This window comes from Acanthochromis polyacanthus, chromosome 7 (genome assembly GCF_021347895.1).
Source record: "Acanthochromis polyacanthus isolate Apoly-LR-REF ecotype Palm Island chromosome 7, KAUST_Apoly_ChrSc, whole genome shotgun sequence".
NCBI lineage: Eukaryota > Metazoa > Chordata > Actinopteri > Pomacentridae > Acanthochromis > Acanthochromis polyacanthus.
This window is the reverse complement of record NC_067119.1, coordinates 1932680-1959950: the sequence shown is the minus strand read 5'-3', so window position 1 is coordinate 1959950 and position 27271 is coordinate 1932680. Positions and strand designations below refer to the sequence as shown.

At 38.3% G+C, this 27271-nt stretch overlaps 1 protein-coding gene across 1 annotated transcript; it reads left to right on the top strand.

Moving 5' to 3' along the window:
- Window positions 1-9429: 9429 nt before the first annotated feature.
- LOC110972438 (GTPase IMAP family member 8-like) lies at window positions 9430-16424 on the top strand. The gene is made up of 4 exons (XM_051951099.1): window positions 9430-9454; window positions 11359-11453; window positions 11496-12000; window positions 14719-16424. Exons 1-4 carry the CDS (start codon window positions 9430-9432, stop codon window positions 16422-16424), a joined length of 2331 nt encoding a protein of 776 aa, XP_051807059.1.
- Window positions 16425-27271: the final 10847 nt, after the last annotated feature.

The following is a 27271-nucleotide window of genomic DNA, read 5'->3' as shown; positions in this document are numbered from 1 at the left end:
CGAGAGAAAAGACGAAGACGTTCCTCTGACGGTTCCTTTAAAACTCTGCAGGAAAAAAAAAGACATCCAAACGAGAAGTCTATGTATTTAAAACCTTATCTAACGTTTAGTTTAATCTCCAAGTAGTTTATCTGTCATTTTGAACATTTTAAGGCCTCTCTAAAGCTTTTCTAGTTTCCTCTGGATGAACTTTGCTCTACAAACAGCTTCAGTTTTTAAACGCTTTCTTTAAAACTCTGCAGAAAGAAAAACTAAATCAAAACAAACAAATAAGAGTCTGGAGTTAGACTACTGTCCAAAAGTTTAGGCCTTTTTGTAATTTTGTGCCTCATTTTTGTCATTTTTTGGTCTTGTAATTTTGTGCCTCATTTTTGTCATTTTTTGGTCTTTTGTTGTAATTTTGTGCCTCATTTTTGTCATTTTTTTGGTCTTTTTTAATTTTGTGCCTCATTTTTGTTATTTTTTGGTCTTTTGTTGTAATTTTGTGCCTCATTTTTGTCATTTTTGGTCTTTTGTTGTAATTTTGTGCCTCATTTTTGTCAGTTTTTGGTCTTTTTTTTAAATTTTGTGCCTCATTTTTGTCAGTTTTTGGTCTTTTTTAATTTTGTGCCTCATTTTTGTTATTTTTTGGTCTTTTGTTGTAATTTTGTGCCTCATTTTTGTCATTTTTGGTCTTTTGTTGTAATTTTGTGCCTCATTTTTGTCATTTTTTGGTCTTTTGTTGTAATTTTGTGCCTCATTTTTGTCATTTTTTGGTCTTTTGTTGTAATTTTGTGCCTCATTTTTGTCAGTTTTTGGTCTTTTTTTAAATTTTGTGCCTCATTTTTGCCCTTTTCTGGTCATTTTGTGGCTGATTTGTCATTTTTTTGTCATTTCATGTCCTTTCACCCTGTAAAGCATTTTTTTTTTACCTCTGTATTAAAATATATTCAAACAGCTTCAGTCTTTAAATTTCTTTTAAACGCTTCAAAAATGATCAGCATTTTTAATTACCTCTGGATGAACTTTGCTCAACAAACAGCTTCAGTCTTCAGACAACATTTTCTTTAAAACTCTGCAGAAAGAAAAAGAAAATTAGCAAAAAAAACAACACACCAATGAGATAAAAGCTTCTTACAATTTCATTTTGTCGATAAACGTACTTAAGTTGTGTGTACTTCGACTATTTCATACTTTAATGTTTATTTACATTTCTAGAGTAATTTCTGTCTTTTCTACCACTTTAATGTATTTTTAATTACCACTAGATTAAATGTTACACAAACAGCCTCAGTCTTCAGACACCGATGTTCTCTTTAAAACATGATAAAAACGCATCAAATCAATGAATTTTAAGTTCTTTACAGGTTTAATCTTGTCTCTGCATTCATTAAAATCATCTGTATTTTTATTTTACTACATAATTCATCTAATTTCTCTCCTGTTTACTTTTTATTCTGTGATTCTGAATGCTTCTTTGTCTATTTCCAACATTTTAAAAGCATTTTTGCACCACCTCCGTATAAAACGTAGAGTCTGAACTGCTGTATTCGTGCTACACCGAGTGACTGGACGTATTCTCCAGAGCGGAGAAGTTTCCACAGATGTTCAGGTTTCTGTTTGTCCTGTTCTGATGTCAACACATCGCTGCTCCTGCACAAAGACCGATCTATTAGACAACCTGTTCTCCCAGTTTAATGAGGAAGAACTGGACCAGTTTGAGTTTTTACCTCCATCTTTCTGCAGACCTTCAACGCGTTAGCTCGGTCCACCGGTTTGCATACGTGTAGCTGAACTCTGATGAATAACAACACGGAACCACACGGCTGATCCAAACAGTGGCGACAGAGCAGGAATTTGCATCGTCTGTTTTATTTAAACAGGAAAATAAGATGCAAAAGCAGCCGCTGTGTTTTTCTGAAACACTTAGTTCATCCACTTAAACCAGAAACTACATCAGTGTTGAGTTTAAAATCAGCATATTTTAGAAGAATTTCTGCTCAAATATCTCTGATTTGTCTGAATTTTTACAGCATGAAATATAGATATTTATAAAGACATTTTAGATTTATATATCAAATATCCTCAGAGTATTTTTTAAATTTCCTGTCCACCTACTTTCAGCAGGTTTTTTTTCCTTCTGCACATTTAAAATTGAGGCTGTTTGTACAACAATATCACAGGAACTTAGCAAAAAAGACAAAGCAGAATCCAACTTGTGATATTTTCTGAACCGTACGTAGCTGAATGTCACAAATACAAAACTAAACATGTGACCAAGTAATTCTTCATAACAGGAATTACTTGGTCACAGAAAAGAACAGAAAGGTTTATGCCAGCAAAGTGGGGTCTGAAAATGAAAAATGAACTCACATAAATTTACTTTTTCGAAGTTATAGACCTCTGGCAGAACATTGGTCCAGTCGGATCACACTATATAGCAAAATTTTTAGTGTTTGTGGTACAAGTGGTCATACTTTCTTTTAATTTCTGTGATCAAGTAGTAGAACTGGCTGTCAGAACTTCTCAAACATTACCACCAGACTCCATGCAAAATTCGGGCAATTTTTAATGTAGAATGCACCATGCAAGTCTGTAAATCTGTTATTCTTAAGCAAAGAAGTTACAATAAACTGTCTTTTCGCCCCTACTATTGTAACTCACCCACCCCGAATTTGAGTTAAAATCTTATTGATTTGCAAAACATCCACAATTAGTTATTTTACAGCGAATTTCCCTGCAAACGGAGGCAGAAAGTGTAAAACTGTACTATTAGTGAGCGGGCTTTGGTACGCCGGCAGTAACACGCTCTTACCGCTTCCAATCACAGCCGGTTATTGTCCCCCGCTGAACCGTTCAGAGGTCGGCGTGTCTCTCGGAGCCTCCCGGGAGTTTAGTCTTCAGAGCTCAGCTTCCCTCCAGCGGGACTTACTCTCATTTGAATAGCTGAATAAAAACGAGGAAACCGGTTAGTCAAATCACCTAGCGGCCCGACACTTCCCCATATTTGTAGGTTAGCACACCTGAACAGAGTGACGCTGATTGAGGCTCGCCCGCAGTTAGCTCAATGCTAACATTAGTATTCATTTATTCAGGTGTTTACATCGGTAATTTAAGCATTACCGTGTTTGTTTAGCGCCGTTGTCTTGCAGTGATCACTAAAACACACAAAAATATCAGCTGTGGCGCTACAATGAAAACATACTTTACATATTTATTTTATTAGTGAGCTGCTAAGGTAGCTAGTTTGTACTAGCTACCTTAGCAGCTGGCTAAGTAGCAGTTGGAGCTAACTAGCCAACCATTAAAGGGAGTGTGAAGCCTCAGAAACACCTAAATATACAAAATAGTGTGTGAACAGTAATAGTTGCCATGATTGCATAGTGATTATCAAAACACCACATATTATGTTTTTGGCATTAACAACAAAAATGTACTTCATATTTCCAGTTTTCTCTCAGCAAAGCATCTTAGCAGCTAGCTAGTAAGCTGTGGGAGAGGCCTCAGAAACACTTGGTGTTAGTCACCTGAATAATTAATTACCATCATACTTCATAGTGATCACTGACATGATAACTGAACCAAAAATAAAATAACTTTCTAAAACAGTTGTAAACAGCACAGATGTGTTTAAAAACAACCAAATTTTGTATTTTCTAAATGTCCTGTCACATTTCAATAGAATTGTTCAACTAAAAATATTTTTTAGGAGGATCTTTTTTTTTATATAAATATTATTTTTGGTAACTGACCAAATGAATCAGTACTTTCCTTTTAAAAACTATGGTAATTTCTTGATATTTTAGCTGTGAAAGTCTGTTGCTGAAATGTATGAATGCAGAATTCAGATGCTTTTTATTCAGAATATGCAGAATTTCAATGTATTTAAATGCATATCTGCTAATTGCAGCCAATTTGGGTCCAGTTAGCGGAGTATTTTGATGCATTTATTTTGTCACTGTGCTAAGTAATAGGAACACCTTCAGCCAATCAGCTTGTAAAACCGGACAACAAAGAGCATGTTTATTTTTTATTAATGTCCTGGAATGTTTTAAAGTCAAATAATGATAATAACAGAAAAGTCTCCTTGTGAAACTGAATTTATACAGCAAGTAAAACATAGTGCTTCATTAAAATTAAGAGAAAACTAATAAAAAATTACAAGAGTCCACAATAAGAAGTAAAAAAAAGTGGTCTGATATCAGTAAATGCCATGAAGCTTACAAAAACCAAATCTGAAAAAAACTTACAGCTTTTTAGATCTGAAATGATTTGGAAAGTTTAAATATTCAATAGAGGGGAGATTCTTGTTATACAGGACTGGTTTTATTAACATATCAACTCTTTGTAGTTATTATTATTTAAAGTCATTGTATTGTATTGTATTTTAGTCATTTTTTTTTTGACATTTTCAGAATTTTGGGGACATGTTATACTTACGTCAGTCGTCTTGACACATTTTATCGATTTTTATTTTTATTTTTTTTTACATTTTATTGATACTTTTTCTTACTCTTTACTTAATATCTGAAAGATTTTATTATGTCAGACACACTAGAATCCAACAGAGACTGATTTCCACCTTCAATGTAAAACATTAATGAAATCTGGGCGTCTCCATCCTTCTGGGGAAAGGTCGACAAGATCAGCTGATCGACTGACTGCAGAAGACCGGACGACTGAGAACGTAGCCCAGTGAGAAGAAAATAAAATTAAAACCTTACTTTTGAATCAGTCTTCAGGTTGTTTTTAGTTCCAAGAGAAACTCTGAGAACCTTTTCTTCACAGTAAACTAAATAATGGAAAATCCACGATGATGGACGACTGAAGTCAGTAAAATCCAGTTCAGGTAAGACAACACCTCAAAGTGCGTCACAAAACTGAAGAATCTGAGGCTGTGAAGTTTGAGCTTGTGTGGAATATTTGGTTCATATTAAGGAAATTACTGAAGCTTCAACCTATCGATGAATAAAGGCAGATTTAAATGGACTCTGGAGACGACAGTTTAACTTCTGCTTATTGTAATTTTATTTCAGCAAAACAGAGCAGATCTGTAAAATAACCACAAATCATTTTAAAAACAGTTAATTACTTGTATATTTTTTAATTTAAATATATACATTTTTTATTTAATTTTTTTTCTGATTGAGTTGCTGATTTTTATTTGATAAACAACGCAGTAAAACAAGCTGATAAACCCTGAGTGAGTCATAATCCACTGAGTCACAGAATCTGTTTATCTGATGAGTTTTTATGATAAATGAATAATAATCTTTATTTTCTGAAGCTGAGGTGTGAAATCCTTCACAGGACGACAAAATAAAGAGAGAAATGAGACGGTTCAGAGTTTAAAAAAGGTCAAAACATTCAGAGCCATGTAAGAAAAATAAAAACGGATTTAAACTCAGTATTTCAAATGTTATGACATTTATAGTGAAGGAGATTTGACTGTAAATGTCTCTTTAGAACGTATGTTCATGATGATTTTTATTGATGATTTCAGTTCATTGTTCTGTCAGTCTGAAGAACAAACCCAGAATTAACTGGAAAAACTTTCAGTCAGCGCTCAGCAACCACCGGTACCACTAAATGGACATAATGTGCTCTGATGGATTAAATATGTGTGGTCCATTTTAATGAACCTCAAAATGCTTTTGGGTTATATTGAGGTATAAAAAGGACAAACGAGTCCATTTAAATCACAGTTTAATCCTTTAAAACACCAAATATCACCAAAAAATTACAGAAATCTGATGCTTTCTTGCTCTCAGGTGCATTTTGATGTCAGTTTCCCTGTTTTAAATTAACAGTAAAGTGAATATTTGGGTTTTTTTTGTCTTTTGGTTGAACAAAACAAGACAGTTAAAGTTGGGCTTCAATAAAAAAGACTCCAGATAAAACTAAATTACGATGAGAATAAAGTCTGTTTGCAGTGACAAGATGAATTTACAGTCTGCATGTTCTCAGAAGTTTGAAACTTCAGGGTTGAGGTTGTTTTTGTCTTTTGAAAGTAGTAATTGTTTGTGTTAACTGTCTAAATGAGCTGTAATCTGGAATCTCAAATCTGAATTGTAACAGAACAACATGAATTTATTTTTGTCATTTTTCTTTCTTTTTCTTTCTATTCTTATATTACATTGCTCTATATTTTTGTATATATTCATCCCTATTTCTTTATTATGTCATTGTTGCACTGTCTGCTCTACATGCCTTTTTAATTGCCCCCCCTGGGGACAAATACATTTTTGTGAATCTGAATCTGAATCTGAAGGGGAGAGAACTTAGAAATGTTACAACGGCAGATATCAGAAAAAAAGAAGTAGTTGTTAAATTTCTTGGACAATTCATTCGACAAAATTAGAAATACACAGAAATAAACACGTCTAACATTTGGAACACTGGACCAATGGAGGGTCCACACACTAGAGATATTTATCCCATTAGATTTGACAAGAATTTTACATTTTTTTTCATGCCCTTTTCCTCTCTGCTCTGCTTAAATGAAGCTGCTTGTTCACCTGGAAACTCTAATGTTTTTGTGAAGTGACTGTTGGCTGCAGCTCAGTCAGTCTGGGTTTCTCAGTTACACCACAGAGTGCAGGATTTTTAGTTTCTCACTAAATCTGTCTGGTGATAACAACATATTTTGGTTCATTATTAAACCAGACATGCACAAAAACAGTGAGTTTAATGAAATATCTTGATTTTACAAGATTTCTTTTCAAAATGTCTTCTGTCATTGATGAAACAGCATAAAACGTTAAAAGAAGATTATTATTTTTTTAAATTTATCATTATGCCAAGGAAAGACAGAGTTATGTGACGATCGGTGTACATTTGTCTGTCTGTTCACAACATTTCTCAAAAACAGACCAACAGATTTGGATGAAATGTTAAGTGAAGGTCAGAAATGACACAAGGACCAAGTGATTAGATTCTGGCAGTGATGCAGCTTATAGTCTGGATCCATGGATTTGTAAAGATTTCTGTATCATTGCCAGATAGTGGCATGGTGTCACTGTAACCATGACAACAGGAGAACACTACATGATCACATGATTATGATCCTCTGAGGACTTATCAGGACTTATCCATCAGAAATGATCCAAGGAACAGCTGATTAAACTGTGGGGGTGTTTCTGAGCCGCCTGCTACATATTTAGGTCACGTGATTCAGTATCCGTACATAACGTACACATGCAGAACACACGCCTGTGCTCAGTGCATTGTGTTTGTGGGCACATCTATATTAAATGGACACGTTCAATGGCGCTGTGATTTCTGCCACAAAGTTTTTTCAAGATTTCAAAAATGATACAGACTGAGGAGCCTTGACAGAGTACTGTGCTCTCTGAGGGCTTTACTTGTTTATTTTACAACAAATTTTCAAGGCTAAAATCAACATGCTAACATTTCCCCACAGTTACAAACAGTTGAAAAAAGCAAGCTGTACCATCCTGTAGATGTTTTTCTATCTCCAGACTTTTCCTCTCTGCTCTGCTCATCGTCAGTAAAAAGATGTTTGTCCATGCTGAATGGATCTCCAACATCCTGCTCCGCTGTTCACTGTTCCTGCTGCATTTATTTCATTGATCACTGAAACATAGGCTGCAGTTCAACCTGAAAACTCTCTCAATGTTTCACTGTTGGTCACCTCTGAGTCAGAATTTTTCGTTTGTTTTTGTGTTGTTTGTTGTTTTTCACAAGACTTGATGCAAACTTTTGATGACTCTTAAACAACACATGAAAAAGTGATTTTGATAAAATATCACGATAATAATTTTTTCAATTTTATCAAGGTTTATAGAGAAGATTTCTGTTTTGCCAGTTTCTGGCTGATAAATTGTGCATTTAAAAAAATACAAAAACAAAAACATACTGTTCAATCCAGCTGGCAAGATTTGGGGTTTAGAGGGTTAAACAGTCTTTGGTGTCCAGAATATTTGAGACAATGCTGTCAAATAAAAAGTACACTTTGTACTGCAATAATGTCAGTCAGCTATTTGGATTCCTTTTACAACCAGCTGCTGGCTTGATAAATGCAATAATTGTGTGCTGACTCTGGTTTTATTGGTGATCTTTATGGTTCTCTTCCAGCTGTAAATCTCACCTGCTTTGTACTTTGAGATCCTCCATGACAGGACTGCTTAAAGTTTCTCTGTTTACCACATTACATCAAATATTTACTGTCTGGGTTCAAATTCACCAAAATGACACACATTTTCACCCAAGAAATGTAAAAACACAAATAATTAAAAACAAACTTTCAGCTTTCTCATGGTCCTTGTGTGTGATGTGACGATCCACTGGAAAACTTCATCTAGCCTAAGTGTAAAATCAAGATATTTCATCAAACTCACTCTTTTTGTACACATCTGCTTTAATAACAAACCAAAATATGTTGTTATTACCAAATAGGTTTGGTGAAAAACTAAAAATCCTGCACTCTGTGGTGTAACTGAGAAACCCAGACTGACTGAGCTGCAGCCAACAGTCACTTCACAAAAACATTAGAGTTTCCAGGTGAACTAGCAGCTTCATTTAAGCAGAGCAGAGAGGAAAAGGGCATGAAAAAAAATGTAAAATTCTTGTCAAATCTCATGAGGTAAATATCTATGGTGTGTGGAGCTCCATTGGTTCAGTGTTGGTAACATCTGTTGGACAAATGCTAGATATGTTCATTCCTGACTCATTTTAATTTTTAAATAAATAATCCAAGAAATTCAACTACTTCATTTTTTTTATGCGTTTATGTTATTCTAACTGTGTCATAAAGACAGAAGCTTCATGCAGCATTTTGGAATATCCACTAATGAATGAAATGTTGACTATTTCTTTTAGACGGAGACATCGAGGACCCTTCAGAAGCCGGAGCGGACCAGTTGTGCCTCTGTTTGGTTAGTAAAAATGACTGGAGACTAGTTTTAGTGCTGTTCTGTAAAGCACACAGTTTCAACATTTCAGAAACAACAAACACAAAACTTTAACTGATGAGTGCAAGCTGATTTATTTCAGAACAATTTGGAAAAAACATACATTTCGACCCTTTAAGGGAAATGTTGAGTTGTTTCTGTTATATCAAAAATGGGCGGGGCTTGTCACCTTAGTTACCCAAATTAAAGTGTGCACTAAAGTTCTACTGATCTGATCTCAGCCTGGACCGAAGATCCCCTAAGCGCCAGTGAAGTGGACAAACATGAACATGTTTTTCAATGTAGTGAAAATAATGGAATATTAAATGACGTGTGTAGATTTTAGCTGTAATATCTCATCAGTATCAGTATACTGAGGCAGATATCATATCAAAGTCAGACCTTTGATCTTGTGACATCACCAGAATGTGGTTTATTGGTCCTGGAGTGTCATTTTTGTGAGACAGAACTGATGGTCAGTGTGAATATTTTTTGGAAAATTCACTATTAAGGAAAATGCTTCTTCTTTTCAGGTATCATGGAGCTGTTTCTTCCATCTCACAGTGAGTAAACCTCATCTGAACATTGTCCTGTTAAAGATGCAGTTCTGTTATTTCAGAATTAGTAGACACAGTTTTAATGATTCTATACCATTGTCAGTAGGTATACTCTACAACTTCCTAGAGTATACTGACAAGGTATACTCTAGAAAGTTCCAGAGTAGCCCGACTGACAACTGTACAATTGTATACTCTACAAGGTCTACTCTGGAACTTTCTCCAGCTGTCAGTAGGTCTACTCTAGAAATTTCTTCAGAGGACGTTCTCCTTTCCTGCTTCCAGTCTTTAAGTTTAGTCTCACTTAAAACATTTCAGGTCCTTGAAGTCCATAGAGGCAGGTCCAGATTTATCACTTTTTAAAGGACTTTTCCCATCATTTCTTCATCAGTATATCAGTCCAGCAGATAGAACCATGACATTTAGGAGGAGAAACACATTTGAGTTCTGGTAAAAGCTGACACGAGATCAATTTTACATCCATCCAGGTGTCACAGTCGAAAGAATAAATCTGTTTTTTTGCTATACGTGATTTTTTTTACCCAGAATTTTGGAATTATTTTTGACAATTTTCGTGTCATTCTAAATACATTTTGAGTAAGTGAGTTCAGGTTTTGGCATTTTGAACAAATTTTGGTTGAATTTGGAAAGTTCTTGAATCATTTTTCACAATTTTTAGGTAATTTTGAACAAATTTTGAGTCATTGTGGACATTTTTTTGGAGACATTTTGGGTTAGACATCTACATTTTGGCAAATGTTGAAAAATCCGTCACAATTTTGTGTGTCTTTGAACATTTTCCTTATCATTTTGACCAAATCTAAAGCCATTGTGGACAATTTTTTCATCCTTCCAGACAATTTTCATTCTAAACATGTTCTGAGTCGGTAAGTTTAAGTTTTTGTCATTTTGAACAAATTTTGGTTAAATTTGAACAAATCAAGAATAGTTCTTGACATTTGAATAATTTTTAACAATGTTTAGATAATTATGGACAAATTTTGAATCACATGGATGCTTTGTAAGCCATTTTGGACGGTTGCTGAGTATCTGTGGACTGGATTTTTGGACACAGTTGGGCACCACTTTCTTTAACCAGCTGTGATCATCATTATTATATGATGTATCCTCGTGTGAACAGTTTAGAGACCTAGAAACAATCATTGGTTCCCTGGATGTGTTTCTGGTTTCTGATCATTCACCAGAGAAAACTTTAAAAAGTGCATTCTGGGTAAACTTTAAGGCTCATATCAGCAGGTTGGTAGGTGGTTGGTCAGAACTATTATAGATGATGGAAGGATCATTTTAACACTGAATATACTAGGATAATCTAATAGACCTGTTTCATTCTTTGGCGCCGCTATTTTCTCATATAGTCATATTTTAACACTCACAAAATGTATAATTTAGGCTGAATGAACTATTCACTGAATGAATTGTAACCAGTATTCATGTTTTGGAGAAGCAGATTAAAATGTGATAAATCTGGACCCACCTCTATGGACTTCAAGAACCTGGAATGTTTTAAGGGAGACTAAACTTAAAGACTGGAAGCAGGAACGGAGAACGTCCCCTGGAGAAAGTTCTAGAGTAGACCTACTGACAACTGGAGAAAGTTCTAGAGTAGACCTACCTACAAATGGAGAAAGTTCTAAAGTAGACCTACCGACAACTGGACAAAGTTCGACAGTTGACCTACTGACCTCCTCTATGGACTTCAAGGACCTGGAACTCTGGAAAAATTCATAGTATGGAGGTGTAACTCAGACCATTAAGTTTACTAAAGTCATTGTGACTAAAAATCAGTTGATTCTGAGGTCTAGTGGAGGTCCTGATTGATTTTTAATGGAATGACTGACCTTCATTGTGAGGATCATGAGTGTTTTTTAAACTCTGTGTCTTTATTCCAGTTTCTGAGTTGAGGGTTGTTCTTCTGGGGAACAGCTGGTCTGAGAGGAGTTATGTTGGGAACTTATTACTGGGAGAGACCAAGTTCAACACTGAGGTGGAACCAGACCACTGTGTGAAGGTCAGAGGATGGGTGAAGCAGATAAACGTGGTCCTCATCAACACTCCAGATCTGCTGCTTCCCAACATCTCTGATGACGAACTGACAGAACATGTAGAACTCTGTGTGAGACTCTCTGATCCTGGACCTCATGTGTTCCTGCTGGTTCTACAGCCTGAAGACTTCACTGAGGAACACAGACGGAGGATCTGCAGAGTCCTGAATCTTTTAAGTGATCGATCATTTCACCATTCAGTGGTATTAATGTCCAGAGACCAGAGTGGTGGAGTCATGACGCAGGGTAACCGCTATCCACCATTCAAAGACATTGTCAGACAGTGTCACTTTAGATCCTTGGAGATGAAAGATGTTGAACTTTCAGATCTGTTAACCAGAGTGGGAAGGCTGGTGACAAGAAACAACGGAGAACATTTGAGGTGTGATGTATTAAAGAAGGCAAATTATGCTACTTTGACGAGTGGACGTCAAATCCAGACAAAGACTGAAGCAGCCAGAGTTCATCAGGATCCTGTGAGTCCTTCTGGTAAGTGCAGCAGAATATTGTTAGAATGCACTGACAACTCAGATTACGTATGAACAATTATTATACTTCTTCTAATTCAGTGTCAAAAATAATGTAAAATAAATGAAACCAAATGGCCATACTGCTGTAGAAAGCCAAACTGAAAAAAAAGTTTTTTCTGTTTTTCTTACACTAAGTCAAGAAATCTAATTCCACTTACAGCCATGGCCATAAGTTTGGACACAAGTACCATGACGCTTGTGAATCTTAGAAAATACCACAAAATACTGAAGTGTTTGGGTGATAATACACAACTCCTGAGAACTATATTAAGTTTCATATTTAAAAAAACATCAAAAGAGTTTGGTGTCATTTTGTTATTCTTACCAAATTCGGTTGTGAAAGTACTGCATTTTTTGTTATTTTCTTCTAATATTATGTTTTGGGAACAAAGTTGTTCCAATTGTTGGAATTTATTGATAATATTATATCCCTTGTTGATTTGTTGACAAATTAAACTGGTGCTGTCAAAAAATATTAGTTATGTTCTGTAATAGACATCAAAACAGACATAGTAAGTCGTGCTGTGTCCAAACTTATGGCCATGGCTGTATCTACCAAGTGTTTGACTGATCAGCTGAGTTAGAAGTGAATTTCAAGCATATTACAGGTTGACCTTCAGACTGCACTTTGCTTGTGTTTTACTGCGAACATGACATGGCCACCCAGTGATAAGCTGCACTAAACAAATGTGTGGGAGGAATATCACTAAGTTTATAAGGTGCACCAGGGGGCAACTATTGTAATTTTCAGACATACAGTGCAGATTAAAAGAATTCTTCCCCCTCGGAAGTTTTCCCCTTTCAACCGTTTCAACATAGAGTCTCGGTCAATTTGATTTGTCTTTTTGACAAGAGTTTACAGAAAAGAATCCAGTCAAAGTGGGAACAGATTTCTACAAAGTCATTTCAATGAATTAAAAATGCAAAATATAATAAAAGCAATTGCATAAATATTCACCTCCTTCCACTCAGTATTTAGTAGACGAACCTTTGGCTGAAGTTCCAGCATTGATCCTGTTGGTCTCAGTCAGTCTTCAATCCCACAGGCCTTCCAGGACCTGCTGCTGAGAGGCATCTCTACATTATGATGATGCCAACACCATGTCTCCATCTGTCTTGACATCTGGATGCTGCAATTTTACCTCAGTCCTGTAAAACTCTTCAAATCTGAAAGTTCTGTTCACTCGAAGATCCTGACTGAACAGAACTTTTCAGATCCAGATGCTAATTCTGACTTGGATTGAGGTCTAGACCCTGGCTCGTCCTCCAGAGCTTCCTCCTTGTTGTCTTTAAATAATTTCTGAGGATCTTTGTTTGCTTCGACTCATTGTCTGGATGGAAAACGGATCTTCTCCAAGTCTCAGTTCTCTTCAGACCATCAGGTTGTCCTCCAGAATTTTATTTACCCTTTACCTTTACAAGCCTTCCAGGACCTGTTGTTGAGGAACACCATGATGCTGCCACCACTGTGCTTCACAGTGAGGGTGGTATGTTTGTGATGATGTTCAGTCTGTGGTGTCTGCCAAAATCTAGTCCGATGGACACAAAGCTCCATCCTGGTCTCCTAACCAAAGAACCTTCTTCCAGGTGTCTTCAGAGTCTCCACATGTCTTCTGGTGAACTCTAGTCCAGATTTAATTGGAACTTTTTCCATCACAGTCTTTCTCTTTGTCTCCATAAAGCTTTGACTGGTGAAGAACAGACAGCAGTTGTTGGATGAACAATCTGAAGTTGGAACTCCGTCACTAGTCTCTTTCTCCTTCAGAGGAGTCATAGGAGTCTTGGTGGCCTTCATCACTAGTCTCTTTCTTCTCTGTCTCTCAGGTCTTGAGGACGCCCTGCTCTAGTCAGATTTATTCATGTTCCATCTTTCTTCCATTTCTTAATGATGGATTTTACTGGACTCCGAGAGATGTTCAGGAACTTGGAAATGTTCTTGTATCGTCCTAAGTGATGCTTTTCAACAACCTATTGTCAGAGTTTCTTGGAGTGTTCTTTTGTCTTCATGGTGCAGTTCTATCCAGGAGTACTGATCCACCAGAGACTGGACCTTGGAGATACAGTTTTTTTATATCACAGTCACTTGAAACACATTCATTGAACCTGAGTTACAGAGGTAGACTTTATAGTAGCTCAGAGAAACCTCTCCCCAATGTCCGACTGAAGGTTAAAACTGTAAAACATCATCAACTTGCCACCTGTCAAGTTTAAACGGTTGTAATGTGTTTCTGTGTGATATGATGCATATATCCATCCATCCATATACCGTTTTATCCTCACTAGGGTCGCGGGGGGTGCTGGAGCCTATTTCAGCTGACTCAGGTGAAGGCAGGGGACACCCTGGACAGGTCACCAGTCTGTCTCAGGGCTACATATACAGACACACAATCACACTCACAGTCACACCTACAGACAATTTAGAGTAACCAATTAACCTCAGCATATTTTTGGACTGTGGGAGGAAGATGGAGTGCTTCTTCGGAGAACATGCAAACTCCATGCAGAAAGATCTCAGGCCCAGGCCGGGATTTGAACCGGGGTCTTCTTGCTGCAAAGCAAAAGTGCTAACCACGACGCCATTGCGCAGCCCTATGATGCATATAGTTTAGTAGAAAGTCTTTAACCAACAGAAATCTGATACTCTGATTTTTATGTTTCTCCCTTTGTTGTTTCTTAGCATCTGTACTCAGCACTGCTGTTCGGGGAAAAAACAAGAATGAACCTACCCGCTTTCCCAGAGAATGCGGAGGAAGACAGGATGATGTGTTTAAAGAGGATCACAACCAGTTGATGGAGAAGATCGTCAACACTGTAGATAAAAACAAAGGAACCTTCCTCCCCTTCCCTGAAGAGACAAGAAGACCAAAGTCTGAACCCATCAAACCTCCTCTGAACCTGGTCCTGTGTGGTAGAAGAGGAGCTGAGAAGACTTCAGCAGTCAATGCTATTCTGGGACAAAGAAAGTTTGGTGGACCTGAAGACTCATCAGAGTGTGTTAAAACCCAGGGAGAGGTGTGTGGACGTCGGGTTTCCCTGCTGGAGCTGCCTGCCTTGTATGGAAAACCTCAGGAGGCAGTGATGGAGGAATCATTCAGGTGTATTTCCCTCTGTGATCCTGAGGGTGTCCATGCCTTCATCCTGGTCCTACCTGTGGGTCCCCTCACTGATGAAGACAAGGGAGAGTTAAAGACCATCCAGGATACATTTGACGCCAAAGTCAGTGATCTCACCTTGATTCTGTTCACCGTAAAGTCCACACCCACACATCCAGATGTTATCAAATTTGTAAAAAATAACAGGGAAATCCAGGAGCTCTGTCAGAGCTGTGGAGGAAGATACATCATCTTCAACTTGAAGGACAAGCAGCAGATCCCAGAACTTCTGGAAACCGTGGAGAGGATGAGAGATGAACGGTCCGAATGCTCCAAGGTTTCGGTTAATTTCCTCCAAGAGAGTCACAACACCAGATTTAAAGATGATGAAAGGAAGAGTTCAATGCAACATCAGAGCAGAGATCCTCTCAGGATGGTTCTGGTCGGGAAGACCGGCAACGGGAAGAGCGCAACAGGAAATACCATTCTGGGTGAAGTCAAATTTGAATCTGTCCCTTCCATCACGTCAGTAACTAAGACTTGCCAGCAAGCAGCAGGAGAGATTGATGGACAGCCGGTAGTCGTGGTCGACACCCCCGGTTTGTTTGACACAGATCTTTCCGCTGACGACATCGAGCAGGAGCTGCTGAAATGCATCAGCATGTTGTCTCCTGGACCTCACGTGTTCTTACTGGTGCTGCAGGTCGGTCGATTCACACAGGAGGAAGAACAGGCCGTGAAAATGATCAAGAAGATCTTTGGAAACAGTTCAGGAAACTACATCTTCGTCCTGTTCACCAGAGGAGATGATCTCAGTCAGTCACCAGAGAGCTACATAGAAGAAGGTCGCCATGGCTTCCTCAAACAGCTGATCGATGAATGTGGAGGCAGATACCACTTCTTCAACAACAAAGATCCCACAAACCACACGCAAGTCAGAGAGCTGCTGAACAAAGTCCAGACGATGGTGAAGAACAACGGCAGCAGCTGCTACACCATGACGGCAGATATACAAAACCAGATGAAGATGGTTGTCAAAGAGGTGAAAGACTTGCAGAGAGAGATCGATGATCTGGTTAGAAAACACAAGAGAGAACTGACAAGAGTGAAGACTAAACTGGGAACTTACGAGTCTTTGATGGGAGAAGATCGGAATAGGAACACCCGTGAGATTAAAGAGATGGAGGAGAAAGTGTCGATGCTCAAGGCAGAACTGGAGAGACTGAAAGAGAAACAAGAAAACGAAAATCGGAACTCGAGACGGAGAAACGGAAAGTGCAGAATCTTATAATAATGCTGTCGCTCTAGAGATCCAGTTCTTTTTGATTCCTGTTTATTAACAGCTGAAAAAATATCCACAGTTTGTGCTTCATAGATTAATTTGTGGTTATTTACATTTGGGGATGCATTATGTTCACAAAACGTCATAGTATGTCGTAAAAATGTCAGAATACAGTACGCTGTAGGAAAAGTCATAGTAAGCTGTATAATGTCATTAAAAGTGTCACAGCATACACTGAAAATACAAATAAAAAAACTGTATCTTGTAAATATTCTAGCAGAAAGGGTGCCAGAAAAAAACTATTAAAAGTGTAATACAATATGCTCAGATAGAAATGACAAATATCTGTCAAAATGTTGTTTCTTAACCCTTTAAGCTGCAGTCAATTCCAGCCGTTTTCAGCACAAAAAATCGCTAATATTCTATTTTTAAATAAAAAAAATTACGAAAAATACAGGGAATATTGGACGGGCATCGCGAGGTGCATTTCCTTTAAAACGACCGATTCGGGGATTTTATACCGACTTCAGGACATGTTTTGGATAAAATAGTTTACTGGCTTGTGTCATCTGGATGTCCAAGGTTGGATTATGGCCGTTTTTTGTGGAATCTTTTCATCTGTGTGTAATAATAAACCCGGAAATGTGAGTCGCGCTGTGTGCGTTGAAGCCGTGTATAGAGAACGGATGGATGAATATTTGTTTTTGTCGGACAAATGTGTTTATATTACCCGCTGTGGTAATCGCATCTGAAAGTGGTTTATACCGGCGGATTCATGAGAATCTAAGCTTTCCATCGGTGTATAGTGTTTGTATAATCGCGTTTGCAGCCGTCGGACATTCTTGAAATTCTTATGCAAATTAGTAAGTGTACCGCCGGCGGTACACTGAAGCTTAAGGGGTTTTAACTGCTTTAAATACATTAGAACAGTGTCGTTTTATGATCACACACTGTAAAAGAACAAAAAATTGTGTCAATTATTTTTTTCAAAAATTGTTAAAAACTTTTCAGCCAAAATGTGAACAAGAAAAGCACTCGGAGAGCACAGTACTACTCCAAGGCTGCTCATTCCCTCATATGTCAGAAATGCAGCATTTGTTTATGAGTTATGGATGAGCAGAAATCACAGCTAGAATGTGTCCATTTAATATAGATGTACCCACAAAGAAAATTACTTTGTGCTGAGCACAGGTGTGTGTTCTACACGTGTACGTTATGTACGGATACTGAATCACATGAACTAAATATGTAGCGGGAATTGATGGGACTCAGAAACACCTCCACAGTTTAATCAGTTGTTCCTTGGATCATTTCTGATGGATAAGTCCTGATAAGTCCCCAGTGGTGGATTTGTAGTAGGATCACAATCAGCTGATCAGTGTTCACTGGTTGTCATGGTTACAGTGACACCATACCACTATCTGGCAATGATACAGAAATCTTTAACTAATCCATGGATCCAGACTATAAGCTGCATCACTGCCAGACTCTGATCACTTGGTCCCTGTGTTATTTCTGACCTTCCCTGTAAATTTCATCTAAGTCTGTTAGTCCGTTTTTGAGTAATGTTGCAGACAGACAGACAGACGGATGTACGCCGATTGTCACAGAACTCCACCATTCCTTGGCAGAGTAATGAACTCTTTAGTAGTCTGATTTTTCAGCATATTATCTGTAACAAAATCTGTAAAATGACAATTAAAATAATCCTTTCTGATTCTTCAAGCTCTAACAGATCATTTGTCTTTGATGTAAATGATTGTAAATATCAGTAAAATAACAATATTTGTTGCCCATTTAAATACAGTAAAATATAGTAGAATTGTATTTGCTAAATATTGTAAAAGAATAAATTGTCATTTGTGAAAATCCAGATTGTTGATGTGGACTTTGTATAGATCGACCTGTGTTCCATCAGATGAGATAAAAATGAATGAATGATTCAGAACATTGCCCCATAAAGAGTGAAGTTCATCATTAACTAACAGTTAATGTTCAAGTTGTATTCCTGTGTTTTAGAATGAGAACACAGTTTTTGTTTTAAGTGTTTTTAAAACTTGTAGAAGCTGCTACTGTGTAATGAGCTGATGGCACTTTTTTCTGTTGCTTCATGCATTTATTTAGAGTAATTATGAATTTTTTTGACATCTACTGTAGATATGGCAATAAATAGGAGCAGCATTTCTTTCACAGATAAGGAATTCATTAAAACACAGCAAACATCCTTCCAGTTTACTGTTAAATAACAATGATCTCTCATTGGGTTAATATCTTCGACTGTGTGTTGGACAGTAGTTTTGTTTGAAGTTAAACTCTAAATGAATCACACCATGACAGGTGATTTTCTTTTTCCTTACCTCACCACCTCACTAAGAATCAGTTTCATTTAAAGTTTTCATGTTTCTCGCTCTCTGAAACATCTTTCTATAGCTGTAATTACTCATATTCAAAATGACTCACAATTTGTCCAAAATGACATAAACGTTTGCAAACAAGTGCAAAAATGACTAAATATGCTGTAAAATGGCAAAAATCTTTGCTGAATTGTTGAATAAGAATTGCAAGTGCCCTCAAGCTCGTTAAAAGTTAACATAAAGGGGATTTATCTTCCAACAACAGAGGAGCAAGTTGTTGGATATACATTCAACATGGTGAAACATCTTTCTACAGATGATGAGCAGAGTAAAGAGGAAAATTTTGTCAAGGCGGAAACTTGAAAATCTCACAACTGTTTTATTTTTTTCCAGTGGTAACAAGAGTGGAAGTAACTGTATAATTGATGAAAAGTGATTCTCTGGTTCTGTATCGCATCTATATCATTCCCTGTGAGTGTTTATTTTCCAACAGTAAAATCACAAAGACCAAATATTCTGTGTATTTGTTCATCTGTAGGTAAAGTGGATCATCCCTTTGGCTGTTTATGGCTTTTGGTTTTTTACTTTTCTGCTGCTACACAACTCTGTGGTCTCAGACGTCAAAATTCTTGTTTCATAGCTTTGGTCTAAAGTTTACCTTTACAGTGGAGGAAATAGGAGAAATTAAAGCTGCAAGCAGCATTAGTCGGGTCCTCGCATCCTTGCTGGTCGGCAAATCCAAGCATGTCCACCAGGTGGCGCTGTGACGGACTGTATTTTGGCTGTGGATGTGATGAGGGCAGGACTCTGATCATACATGTAAAGTTTGAAGCAGATTGGAGCATGTTCAGGCCAGTTACACAGCATTTAATTTTAATGGAGGATTGTCAAAATTCCGCCAACCACCATTTCCACGCCTTCCGACTTTAGCATAGCATTTTGGTAACTTTTGATCACCCATGCCTGCTGTACATCTTGACCAAATTTGAGCTCTGTCTAGGTTACCCTATCTGAGTTGATAGCTTTTGATAAAGTGCAAAACGTGGTACAAAATGGTAGAAAAAAATGACATCTAACTCAAAATGGTCATCTTTTTGTTGGGTTTTGGGTATGTGAGCAAAAGGCTTTTTTGTGCACCCTGATGTGTTACAGATGCGTTACCAAATTCCGTAGCTGTAAGTGAAACATGGTTCGGGGGCTGAATCTTCATAACACTGCAGGGTGTGCAATGGAGCCATTTTGCTGCATAGGTGTGTGATTCCCTTAAAATATCAAATTGTTGACCACATCTGATGTGTGTGCAAATATTCAAGCGTTTTCAAGTATTTCTAGCCCCTCAAAAATGCATTTCTTTTGTCTGAAGAAGAAAAAAAAGAAAAAAAATCCCATGAGTTTCAATTGGGTCTTGCACCATTCGGTGCACGGACCATTATTAAAAACTCTTGAATGAAGCTGTGTGTGTAGTCAAACTGGAGTTAGTAGAAGAAACTGAAGTCTTAAAGGAATGAAGAGGAGTAAACAACCACTCACAGGTAAGACAGTCAGCTGGGTGGAACCAATCTGCGGCTGCAGAGTTTTTACCTGGGGCATAAAGCGGGACGCACACAGCACCTGAGGAGGAACTGGTTAGTGTTTGACCTGCTGACGTTTGTGTTAGCATTAGCATTAGCCATGGAGCTTGCAGGTTAACTCTTTCATGTCTGCGTGTGATTGGTTGCTGTCTGTTTTGTAACCAGCCAATTGTAAGATTACAGGCAGATGATGGTGGTAATTAGAATCCAGCTGATTTCCAACTAAAGTTAAAATACCACTTCATTCATTCTGATTTGTAAGCCTGGTGAATGGTAGACAATTTAAAGCAAGAAGGTTGTGGCAAACCATCCAACGCCTGAGGAAGGCCAGACAGGGTTTTGCTCAGGCTGTGTATGTCATTCGTTTTACACAGTTTTATCACTTGTTTTACACAATTGCGCCACCAGAGGGCCGCAATGTACATACAATTTACATTGTAAAATTACTTTTACAACACTCCCACTTAATATTATTTCTGGTTTGTGGCTACTTCTCACCTTTCATACTTGTAACTTGTATTACATTACAGAACACAATTTTTTTTTAACTATGTGTAACACAGCCTTTCTTAAAACAATAAACACTGTACAAGCTTTTTAAACACATTTTAAATTGGACACAGTCCAATCTCCTCTCTGAGGTACTAAAACTTCTGTTTAGGCAGCGGCTTGGTTAAAATATCAGCCTTCGTTTTGCCGGTTGAGCAATACTTAAGTTGTATTTGTCCGTCAAGGTCTGCCTCTCCCACCACCCTGCCCCTCACCTTCATACCATCTAGCCCAGGACTGTCATCATCAACCACTTTCTCCTACTTCAAGCCAGTAGCAAACGACCAGCTTCTCACTCTCTAGTCCTACCTGGTGAAGATGACCCTGCAGAGAATCAACAGCAACAAAGCAGCGGGGCCAGACTGGGTTCTGAACCGTGCACTGCAGGCACATGGAGTCATGTGCCATCTTCACCATCTTCACCATCTTCAACTGACCCTGCAAATGACCAGAGTCCCCACCTGGCTGAAGACCACCGTCATCACCCCCATTCCCAAAGCCACAGCAGTCTCCAGCCTGAATGAGCTGGTTGACTCTCGCCAGTTATCATGAAGTGAGAAACTGGTGCTGGCCACCATCAAGACCTCCATCCCTACAGACTTTGACCAAAACCAGTTTGCCTATAGGCCATAGATCCACAGATGAGATTATGTCACCAGCCCTCACCCATCCTGAGACCCCCAACAGCGATGTCAGGTTGGTGTTTGTTGACTTCAGCTTGGCCTGCAATCCCATCCACTTAAAAGACTTCCTTAGCAAGACCCCAGCATGTCAGTCTGGACAACCACACCTCCTCCACCATCACTCTGAACACTGGTGTCCCCAAGGCTCCATCCTCAGCCAGCTCCTCTACTCCCTCTATACCCATGACTGCACCCCTATCCTCAGCATAAAACAATTATAAAATTTACAGATGACACGACCACAGTGGATCTAATAACGACACTAAATACACTGCCATAATAATAATAATAATAATAATAATGATAATAATAATGGATTAGATTTATATAGCACTTTTCTATTAAAGCCTACTCAAAGTGCTTCACAATGGATCCATTATTCATTCACTCACACATTCTCACTCTGGTGGTGGTAAGCTACATTTGTAGCCACAGCTGTCCTGGGGCAGACTGATGGAAGCGTGGCTGTTAATCCACGCCTACAGCCCCTCTGACCACCACCAACATTCACACACATTCATACACCAGTGTGAGAGCAGCACTGGAGGCAAGGAAGGTAAAGTGTCTTGCCCAAGGACACAACAGCACATGACTAGGACAAAGCGGGAATCGAACCGCCGACCCTTCAGTCATTGGACAACACACTCTACCACCTGAGCAGTGCACATCTCATAGAACTTGACCTGAAGAACAAACACCACCCACCTCATCAATAAGGCCGAGCAGTGCCTCTTCTTCCTGAGGACTCTGAGATGTACCTGGTTCCCACAACAGCTGCTGAAGACCGTTTACCGCTGACCAATAGAGAGTATCCTGACTTACGGGCATACGGTATGGCGCTCAAGTTGTACAATGGCAGAAAAGAATGACCTGCAGCACATCATGAAGACGGCTCAGTGGATTGTCATTTACTTGAACTTAGAAGTGCCTGTATACCAGAGTGGTGACAACTGGGGATTTGATGCCATTTTGTTTCCATTCACTGTGCCACGCACTAATGCACCCGTGACTGTGTGTGTACTCGCTTAGCGCGCTATGTGTTTTATTTGGATTTTACATTCTAAGCTTTCTAGTCATCGTTCAAAAGTAAAAAAGGATGATTGCTTATCAATAATAATGATTTTTTTTTTTTTTACAATTTAGAGGACAGATTTGTGTATGAAGACAGGAGAAACGGAAAGGGGGAAGGGACACTTATGTAGACTTATTTGAGCAATGCGAAACAATTTGCTTCGGCATTCTGGTATATTCTTTTGGTGCCCCCATCTCCTTCTGTTATACAAGCACTCTACTTGAACTTAGAGTCCCTATATTATGATGGGACCAAAAAACTTTGGTCACGTGATCTATGGCGCCATTTTGTTTCCTATTCATGAACGCCGGGTTTTCCTGTTAACGTTGTTTACACCGCAGAGAGTAATTCTAGGTCTTCCGACGCTTCCTAAATACCTGAAAAATGATGGGCTGTTGTGCCTTTGGGTGCACAAATTGGTCAGAGAAGGGATTCCACATGTTTAGATTTCCCAGTGATCCTGAAAGAAGGAAACTGTGGGAAAATAAAGTCCGGAGAGTGGGATGGAAACCGACTTCATCGTTTTTGTGCCAGGTTAGTCCCATGTATGTACTTTCATGTTATGATGTATGGGTGAATGAAAGATAGAAAAGTTTGATGTGATTTTAGGCAGTTGTGGTTATTTTGACTTTGACCATTTTCATGCATGGAGATGTGGTACTGGTGAAAACTTCAGCGGCCCGTATTTGGGCCGTCTTGAGATGTGCAAACGTATTTTGCTAAATTGACCGGAGCTACAAACTCGATGATAGAAACACTATACACCCATGAAAAGCTTAGATTCTCATGAATCCGCCGGTATAAACCACTTTCAGATGTGATTACCACAGCGGGTAATATAAACACATTTGTCCAACAAACAACAAACAACGTAAACAGCACTACTCACCTTTGAAGGCTCATAACTAGTCACAGATGAAAATATTCCACAAAACAGCCATAATCCAACCTTGGACATCCAGACAAAACAAGCTAGTAAATTATTTTGTCTAAAACATGTCTTGAAATCAGTAAACAATCCACTAATAGCTAGTTTTCGTGAATGTACACCTCGCGCTGCGCGTCCCATATTTGGGATAGACTCCAGTAGAGTTCCTGTGTCCTCTAAATTGTAAAAAAAAAAAAAAAAAATCATTATTATTGATAAGCAATCATCCTTTTTTTTACTTTTGAACGATGACGAGAAAGCTTAGAATGTAAAAATCCAAATAAAACACAGTGCGCGCTAAGCAAGTACACACACAGTCACGGATGCATTAGTGCGTGGCACAGTGAATGGAAACAAAATGGCGTCAAATCCCCAGTTGTCGCTACTCTCTTAATATAGGGACTCTACTTGAACTGAGTCCACACTGCCCCCTGCAGGCTGTTCTCGTTTTTCACCATGTCTGTGTTTGCATCTCTGGATAGCTGTTAAATCAGAAGTGTTACAACGTGGCTTGAAGGCTGCATCAAAACAGGGAGAGCAACACAGTGTGGCAACTAAAAATTATTTTTATTGTAACCAAACAATCCCAAAAGCATGTGGCTGAAGCTCCCACAAGAAGCAGCTCCTGACAGAGAGGGCTGTAGTAGGAATGAGGAAGGTTATATAGAGTTGAGCCACTTGATCCCAGGTGTGGCTCATCAGCTGACAACCCTCAGCTCCAGAAAGACAGGAACACCTGTTCAGGTGGAGGGCTGTCACAAAAGGTCTTTAAACAACAGGAGCCATGAAGTTATGAAGCACAGAAATTATGGAAAACGTCAAGTTAAAGTAGTACTCTGTGTACTTGTCAGGAAAATTCTTCAGTGAAGTCCTGATTTCTCCAATTTAGTACTCAGAGTCGTCTCTCAAGACAAAGTTTTACTTGCAGCAAGGAAACACTTGAACAGAACAGTCTGAACCAGTCACTGACAATATGTGGAAACAGTTTAGCTTTTTAACAGGCGTATAAACAAGTTACATTTTCATGAGTTACAGGATGTTCTTTCACAGTGGTGTTTTCAGTTTCTGAGCAGCCAGTTTCAACTGGATGTTTGCAAAACCAACTTTTATATTTTCATGGTCAAAGTTCCATCCATCCATCCATCCATTCTCTATACACATCTTTATCCTCACTAGGGTCATGGGGGGTGCTGGAGTCTATCCCAGCTGACTGAAGGCAGGGGACACCCTGGACAGGTCACCAGTCTGTCACAGGGCTACATATACAGACACACAATCACACTATTGTCAGAGTTAATCATGGAAGTTTATTGAGTACATTTGGGTTATATGAGTTCACAGTCACACAGTTATACAGTCGTCTGAAATCATAAAGAGCATTTAATTATAACATTATTATAATTCTATAATAGTACTTCAAAGACCTGTAACTGAAAATATTCATAGAATGAAGGGAAAACCTTGCTTGAATAACTAAAGGTACTGTAGATACAGAATCAGATGTTCTGAGGTCAGGAGGAACCTTACAGATTTGGTTAATTTTTAATGTAATGACTGAGGAAACAGAATAAACACGAGGAGGTTCAGCTGTTGGAGTAGAAACTGATGAAACACTGACCTCTAGTGTCGGTTTGCAGATTACAAAAATATTCATAGCATGAAGATAAGATGCTAAATTAAGTTAACTAGATAAAAAAAATCAGGTGATTGTTTATATATTCTTCTGTAGTCTTAAGTGAAATCATCTTCAGTTTTCCTTCAACACCGGATCTTTGTTTTACTCCCAAAATATGAACATTAAAAAGTCTCTAAAACAGGAAAGTTATGAGTGAAAAGAGGAAATAAAAGAGCACAAAAGAATAATCATGTTTGTGTTCACTCAACTTTGAGAATATTAAATGAGTAAAGTTGACCTAAAGGGAATGGATCGTTAAAAAAGTCATCAAGAACTGCATTTTATTCCTTTATGTTCTGAACCATTAACTGGTTTTGTGTTTTCCTTCAAGACATTTCCATCAAACCAAAGATGCACAAAGTTCAATAGAATACAGAAAATTACGTGCTTGACGTTAAAAATCAGCTTTGAGTCAAAATTTCCAGCACAGAGAAGTTCCTTAAAATAAACTGAAAATCAAAACCACAAAATAAGAGACTGACTTCTGAGACCACAGAGTTGTGTTGTTAAAATTACTGCATTTTAATCAGAAAAAGATATAATTGACTGTCAGATAACTGCTGCTATTTGGAGGAAAATTATGCATATTAAGAATTGAAAAAGAGTAAATATTCTTTAAACAGTAATTTCACAGATTCTCCTTTCTTGTCAAATTAAAGATAATGAGTAGAACAATCACACAACAAAAGGATTAATTTACATGATTGTAAAACAAACAAAAAAACAAGCTAAAAATCTTCATGTCCATTCTAAAATCTGTATTTTTACCATTCAATGGTTTTTGTTTACACTGTTATACTGCAGAGAATATCATTATTTCATTGATATTTGTTATTGTTTTCACAGTGTATAGTTTTTTTTTAACATCATAGTATTCCATTGTTTTTAAACATGTTCGTTCTGGACCATTTTTTCACTGTTATCATTTTTTTAGTGCATACTTTGACAATTTTGATAACATTTTACAACATACGGTGTTCTGACATGTTTCCGACATACTATAATATTTTGTGAACAAAATGCATCTTCGAATGTAAATAACGAGAAATTTGAACTGTGGGCAGTGTCTTAGCTGTTAATAAACAGATACTGGTTTAAAAACGGGGTCTCTGAGAATGACAGCATTGTTATAAGATTCTGCACTTTCCATTTTTCCATCTAAAGTCATGTTTTTCTTCTCCTTGTTTTTTCTTCAGGTTCTCCATTTCAGCCTCAAGCGTTAATATTTTGTCCTCCTTCTCTTTCAATTCTTCCACTTTAGTCTTCAGTACTGCCATTTCGATCTCATGTTTTCTGTCCAGATCATCGATCTCTCTCTGCAAGTCTTTGACAACCATCTTCATCTGGTTTTGTATATCTGCCGTCATGGTGTAGCAGCCGCCGCCGTTGTGTTTCACCATCGTCTGGACTTTGTTCAGCAGCTCTCTGACTTGCGTGTGGTTTGTGGGATCTTTGTTGTTGAAGAAGTGGTATCTGCCTCCACATTCATCGATCAGCTGTTTGAGGAAGCCATGGCGACCTTCTTCTATGTAGCTCTCTGGTGACTGACTGAGATCATCTCCTCTGGTGAACAGGACGAAGATGTAGTTTCCTGAACTGTTTCCAAAGATCTTCTTGATCATTTTCACGGCCTCTTTGTCCTCCTGTGTGAATCGACCGACCTGCAGCACCAGTAAGAACACGTGAGGTCCAGGAGACAACATGCTGATGCATTTCAGCAGCTCCTGCTCGATGTCGTCACTGGAAAAATCCCTGTCAAACAAACCGGGGGTGTCGACCACGACTACCGGCTGTCCATCAATCTCTCCTGCTGCTTGCTGGCAAGTCTTAGTTACTGACGTGATGGAAGGGACAGATTTAAATTTGACTTCACCCAGAATGGTGTTTGCTGTTGCGCTCTTCCCGTTGCCGGTCTTCCCGACCAGAACCATCCTGAGAGGATCTCTGCTCTGATGTTGCATTGAACTCTTCCTTTCATCATCTTTAAATCTGGTGTTGTGACTCTCTTGGAGGAAATTAACCGA

Coding starts and splice junctions, on each gene's coding strand:
- LOC110972438 (XM_051951099.1), top strand. CDS start 9,430: ATGGAGCTGTTTCTTCCATCTCACA. Junction 9,455..11,358: donor GCTGTTTCTTCCATCTCACA/GTGAGTAAACCT, acceptor TCTTTATTCCAG/TTTCTGAGTTGAGGGTTGTT. Junction 11,454..11,495: donor AGACCAAGTTCAACACTGAG/GTGGAACCAGAC, acceptor GGATGGGTGAAG/CAGATAAACGTGGTCCTCAT.